Raw genomic sequence first — 6,000 nt, 5'->3', positions numbered from 1 at the left:
CCAACGTTTAACAATAATGGGAAATTTCACATGGAAGTTCTCATTTCTAGCTTCTTTTTTGAAATCTAAATATTTGGCAACACTGAGCTGGCATTTCCACAAGCCGGGAAATATTGGAGCTGAATAGAAGCTGTCCCCACCCCACCCCCAGAGTGGACCTACCCCCTCCAGTTCTGCCCTGCCCCTAGCTGCCCAGGAGCACACAACCTCGCCATTTCTGTCAGCAAACTACGTGCCAATTCTCCCGTGGTTTAAGTGTGTGTGACCCTTGGATTAGTGGGATGAGAATAAGAAATTATTGCCGTCGTGTTGATTATTACAAAGGGGAAGGACAGAGAGCTGCTGTGGAAGAGAACATAGAAACTTCCAGTGGGATTGCCTTCATCTCTGTGCCCCTCCATCGCCTGCCCCAGCTCCACACGCAGAGGTTGAGCGTGACAAAAATACGTGGAAAAAATGGGACTGAGGCCAGGAGATCCAGGGTCTAGAAAAGGTTCTCTCCATGAACTGTTGTTACACTGGACAAGTATTTTCCTTCTCTGTGCCTCAATTTCCTCAGCAGTAAAACGACGAAATCGGCTAGACCAGGAGATGCGTTGAAAGATCCTACTTGTTGGGACCTGCACAATTCTCAGCGCTCTCTTGGAGGTCTCCCAACACCCCGAGGAACGTCTTAAGGGAAATCCTGCCTTTCCCCATCTCAGATCTGCAGCTCATACCCGCCAGCACCGTATCCGGCATCCTCGGCGGCGCTGCCGGGTACCGGGGGGAGGGGGGTTCGCGTCGGGCCTCGGGCCGGGAAGTCGGGGCGCGCTCTGCGTCCCCGCGGGATCCCCACCGCCGGCTCGGAGCGCGCCCGCAGCGCCGTCCTCCCGCCTCGCCCGCCCACCCCGGGCGACGTGCGACCCCAGGCGCTGCCCCTCGCCCAGGGACTGCCCGGTCGTTTGTGGGGAGGGCGCCGACCGCGGACGGCTGCCAGCTCGGCGCTCCCCGCCCCCTGCCCCGGCCGGGAGCCGCCCCTCCCGGAGGAGCTGAGCGCTCGGGCGGCGCTCGGACCCCTCGGCGGCCGCAGGTGCCGGCCCGGCCCCCCGCGCGCTCGCAGCCCCGGGGCGCCCAGGCGGCTAGGCGCATTTGCTAGCTTGCTCCTTGTTTCTCGGAGTTCCTGTGTTAGCCCCTGCTCCCCCAGAAGCACCCGTCTGAGCTTCTTGGAAGGCGTGAAGGGAGAGCCAAGATCTAGGTGAGTGGTGGTCTAGATGCTTTCTTTTAAATAAACCTGCCTACTAAGAGCACTCTTGGGAAGCTAGGAAGTGAAAAGGGAAGAGAAATAAGACAAAGACGGGCGGTCAAGATAACCCACCACGACCAGAGAGAGCCGGGACCACTCCTAGCTTCTCAGCTGTTGGTACCCCACCTCGTCGCGCAGCCTCTCATTGTTTCAGGTCCAGACACAGGCCGACTTCAATAAATATTTGCTGGGTGGTAAGTGTGGGAGATTTTTCTGCTCGTGTCTCTTATCCAGCTTCTAACAAGCAAAAACTGCCTTTGATGCTTGGCTTCATCGCCACAAGGATTTTTTCCCCTGAAGCTGAAGGATTTGAACATTTTTACACAGATAAATAAAATGTGATGTATTCACACAATGGACTGCTATGCAGCATGTAAAAAGAAGAAATCTGAGCTGTGGCGACCAGCATGCCTAGATCGCAGAAGTATAATGGTAAATGATCCCAGTAAGATGAAAAATATACCTACTCTATAATGCCGTTTAGGAGACTTATTTTAAAGCACACGTCACGTCGAATTGTAGAAAGTGGACTGTAAAATATATACCAGATTCATGATTGTGGCTATCTTTGGGAAGTATGAAAGGGGAATTAATTTGTCATGAAGGTTAAAGTGGAAATAATGTTTACCTCTAACTTTTAATGTAAAAAAATGATGAAGCAAAGTTGATGAAATTTAAACAGTACACCTGAGCATGGTGTTAACTTGGGTGTTTTTCATGTTTTCTTTCTTCCCCGTGTTTATAAATATTTCTCAGTTTAAGAAGTTCTGTTTTTCAAATGCAACCAAAATAAGTTATGCCTCTGAACGTGCTGTGGATGAAACTTAAACAGTTCTATCAGAAGTTGGTTCTTGCATCACAAGATAGATTCTTCAATTCCTGAAGATAACACCTCTTTACCTATGGAGCCTTAGCTGCCTAGAAAAGCTCACCTGTTGACAGCCCCCAAAAGTATAGGCCAAAGGTCAAATGTTGGCATTGGAGAACAAGTCTGCAGTTAATAATCTGATATTGGCTAGGTCAAGATAGAATCTGGAAATTCCCTATGTTCCTGTAAGACACATTGTTCTTTCTCTTATATTTTCTATGTTTAGGATGGTCATTTCCATGGGTGGTAACTGTCTTCTTGATGTCTTGAAATGATGCTTGTGGAACACTGCAGATTTAGTACCAGGAGGTCAGCAAGGGTGTGGTGTTTGGTAGAAGAGAATCCTATAGCTCTTCTGGGTCCTATTCAGCAGAATGGAAAAGATGTGTCTCCATTTTCCTGCCAGAGGAAGTTTGATTTCTTTCTGGATACAAGGGATAGTTATCAAATTCGCTTATCCACATGGGGAGAAAAAGAGAAAGGCAGTTCTAGACTGGATTTGGTGTGACAGGGGCAGTGGAGAAGCCACCACCCATTGTCCAATCCACCTCCACCTCCTCCACACATACACAGCAGTGGTTCCTTGTTTACGTATTTTCTTGCTGCTAAAAAATTGCTGGATCTTTGGTGAACAAAATTGTCTACCCATCAGAATGGAACTCTGAAATGTGGCAAATTGTGATAATAGTCCTCTCTCTCTCTTTCTGCTCTGACAACTTGCAAGGTCAAAGCTTGGTACATCTTGTGTTGCAGGAAGACAGGCTACTTGAGTAAAGCCTGCAGTGTTAAGAAAAATATAAGAACGACAGGATTGGGGTGTGGTGTGAAAACTGTGTGTCTTGAGGTTTTATGCACAAAATAAGAGAATGTAGCTACAGCGTGCAATGTTAACAATTGCAATTCCTTAAAATCAATGTTCTCTTTAGGAGCAGTGCTCTCTAATGTCATCTGTGGTTCATCTCTTGCACTATTCCCCACTTATTCTGGACTCTAAATGTAGTAATAAAACACACAGAGCACCCCATTCGCTTCTCCCGAGCCCACAATGAAACACTAAGGCACCCCACTTGCTTTTTTCTCATCCTCTTTTCCGCTGGAATTAAAAGCCCTTTGTTTTTTAGCCTGGAGACACAGTTGAGTTCTCTCCATCTTCCTGATCTCAGCAATCCCCCTGAACTTCCTCCGGCCACCTGTTACCACCTGCCCGCTCCCCACCCCTCTCCCATACCTTCTAATTGGTTGCTTCCTAATTGCTGACTCTTTCTTTGCTCTCCATTTAATGATTCTTTTAAAAGTCCATAAGGCATCTTGCCAGCAGTTGGCTTTTAGTATGAAAAGTAGCATTTCCTTAATGAGTCTGCCTTCAAAATGAAGGCTTTACTTATATTTTCCTAATGAGAAAATGAGCTTTTCTTCTAGACTTGCTTAGGGACTTCTCAAGTTCTTTTTCAGTAACTCATCCTTAGACCAGTTTCGCTTGAAACACTTTCTTCAATTCTGCCTCTAATCTGTATTTCCTTCATGTGTAAAAAGTCCAAGAGGAAATCAATCAACAGGTGTCAAATTAAAAAAATAATACATGATAAGGAAATACTGCTCCTGTTAAAACAGCAGTAGCTAACATTTATTCTTTGCAAATTATGTGCCAGGCTTTGTGCTGGTACCTTACCTACATTGTCTCGTTAACTATATCCCACAAGCTCTATTTGTTCCATATGTGAAATTTGCCCAGGCCACAGAGCTAAAATGAATCTTTAAATATTGTTTTGTATAAAATCTGGATCTTTATCCTGTTTTTGGTAGATCTGAAGATCTGGCCCCTGGTCCCCTGCTTCCACTTAGCAACAATCTTTTTTTTAATTTTTATTTATTTATTTTTTTTTGAGGAGGATTAGCTCTGGGCTAACTACTGCCAATCCTCCTCTTTTTGCTGAGAAAAACTGGCCCTGAGCTAACATCCATGCCCATCTTCCTCTACTTTATACGTGGGACGCCGACCACAGCATGGCTTTTGCCAAGCAGTGCCATGTCCACACCCGGGATCTGAACCAGTGAACCTGGGCCGCTGAGAAGTGGAACATACGAACTTAACCGCTGCACCACCAGGCTGGACCCGCAACAATCTTTTTAGATCTGAGAGCAATGACGTCTTTTAGATGGAGCCTGGATGTTCCAGGTCACCAATGTCCCCACCAGGCACTATTGTCTTCCACCTGGTCCACGTCACTGATTTGCATTTCTCCCTGGCTCTTGTAGGCATCCGAGCTTGTGATTCCTAAGGAGGGCCTGTTGTTTCTCCCATTTTAGAGATGAGAAGTTAATTACGGGCTCAAAGCTATTATCAGGGTCAGTTTTAGAACCAGAACTCTAGAGGCTGCCTCTCCTTACCAATTTCAGGGAAAGTAAAATTCTTTATGATTCTGTTTAAAATGAACAAAGCCATAAATGTACATTTTTTAGGGTTTTTTAGCTCTCAAATATATCATTTGATCTTCAGAGTGGCGAACAATTATTGAGCACTTAAGCTGTGAAAATACTTTACCTATTGTCTCATTAAATTTAATTTATTAAATTACATTTAATTTGCCTTTGAGGTTAGGACCATTATCATCTTAAAGTTCAGGGGAAGAAAAAAGGAAACATGTTTAGTGAAATTCGGCAGCTTGATGGTGTGGTCAAGCCCAAACTGAGACCTTGTCCCCTTTACATTGTAGTACCTTCCAGGGTACTACAGAAAAGACAGAAGGGAAGGTATTTTTATGACTGAAAAAAATTAAAATTGCTGATCACATATCAAAAAAAAATTTTTTTAATTAACATATTTTCTCAAAAATATGGAGAGTCACAATAAGATACTATTTTTATCTTATGGTTGTTAAATAAAGCATTGCTGACCTCATTTTAAACTTGTCTTCAGACTTAGAAAAATATTTTGCTTTCCTCCTTCTTTGTAAGTCCAGGTCTGCTACTGAAGAGGCCATGTAGTGGGTTCTCCCAGATGCTTGATGGTCTCTGTTATTTCTGAAATTATCATTTTCAGGCACAAAATGTACCCTGCTGTGGTACAGGCTGGGTTACTATTTTGGCCACAGTCGGTACTCTGAGTTCACCATACTGAAAGACACCATTTCTTTTTCCCTCCTAGATATCTAGCTAAGGCTTCCAGACCTCTTTTGCATGAAGATGAGTGTTTGTGTCAGGATAATGTAACTGGAGGATCCAGGTGTGGGCCAACGTGACCATGGGAGCCAACGCTTCCAGCAGACCGCCAGTGTTTGATGAAAATGAGGATGGTAAGAAATGTATGATTGTTGAGTATAAAATACTATAGAATTTTGCAGAATTCAAATACAAGCTCCTAGTTTCATAAGTGAATTGTAATCTAAAGGCAAGTATCTAGAGACCAGTGATGTTACTTGATTTTTCCGTCTCTAAAATGGAAGACAAGTAGGCTTGGATTTCATTTGTTTGGTTCACTGTACTACTTATGGATTCAGAGCGAATGTTATGCATGAGGCTGGTCCTCAGAGAACAGAGTAGGAAAGAGAGGCCAGCTTCATGCTTGTAGCTTGCTAGGATATGTGTCATTTTAAGGTGTTAGGATAGCATTATAATGAGAAAATACAGAAATGTCTAAATCTTCCCTAAGTCAGGAAGCCTTTCTTCTCATGGCCTGCCCAAGAAAGCTACAGACCCAAGTGATTGTGGAAAATGGAATATAAGGCACCACTTTATAAGTACTGTTCCTTTAAGGGACTCTGGAAAAACTAGATTGGGGTAGAGTTAGGCTTATGGAGCAAACAGATCTTTCTTAACAGCCTGTAGGTGACCATCTTTTTGTCGTCCA

The 6,000-nt window shown here is 44.4% G+C and overlaps 1 protein-coding gene across 1 annotated transcript in view; it reads left to right on the top strand.

The window, feature by feature from the left end:
* The first annotated feature begins 999 nt into the window (after nt 1-999).
* Nucleotides 1,000-6,000, top strand: part of STK32A (serine/threonine kinase 32A) — a 114,329-nt gene continuing 109,328 nt past the window's right edge. The window contains exons 1-2 of the mRNA XM_001501773.5: nt 1,000-1,237; nt 5,299-5,446. Of these exons, the coding sequence (XP_001501823.1) occupies nt 5,395-5,446 (52 nt within the window). The 5' untranslated portion in view covers nt 1,000-1,237; nt 5,299-5,394. The remainder of the gene's footprint in view (nt 1,238-5,298; nt 5,447-6,000) is intronic.

The sequence above is a fragment of the Equus caballus genome, chromosome 14 (assembly GCF_041296265.1).
Source record: "Equus caballus isolate H_3958 breed thoroughbred chromosome 14, TB-T2T, whole genome shotgun sequence".
In the NCBI taxonomy this organism is placed as follows: Eukaryota; Metazoa; Chordata; class Mammalia; order Perissodactyla; family Equidae; genus Equus; species Equus caballus.
This window is presented reverse-complemented; position numbering and strand designations above follow the sequence as displayed.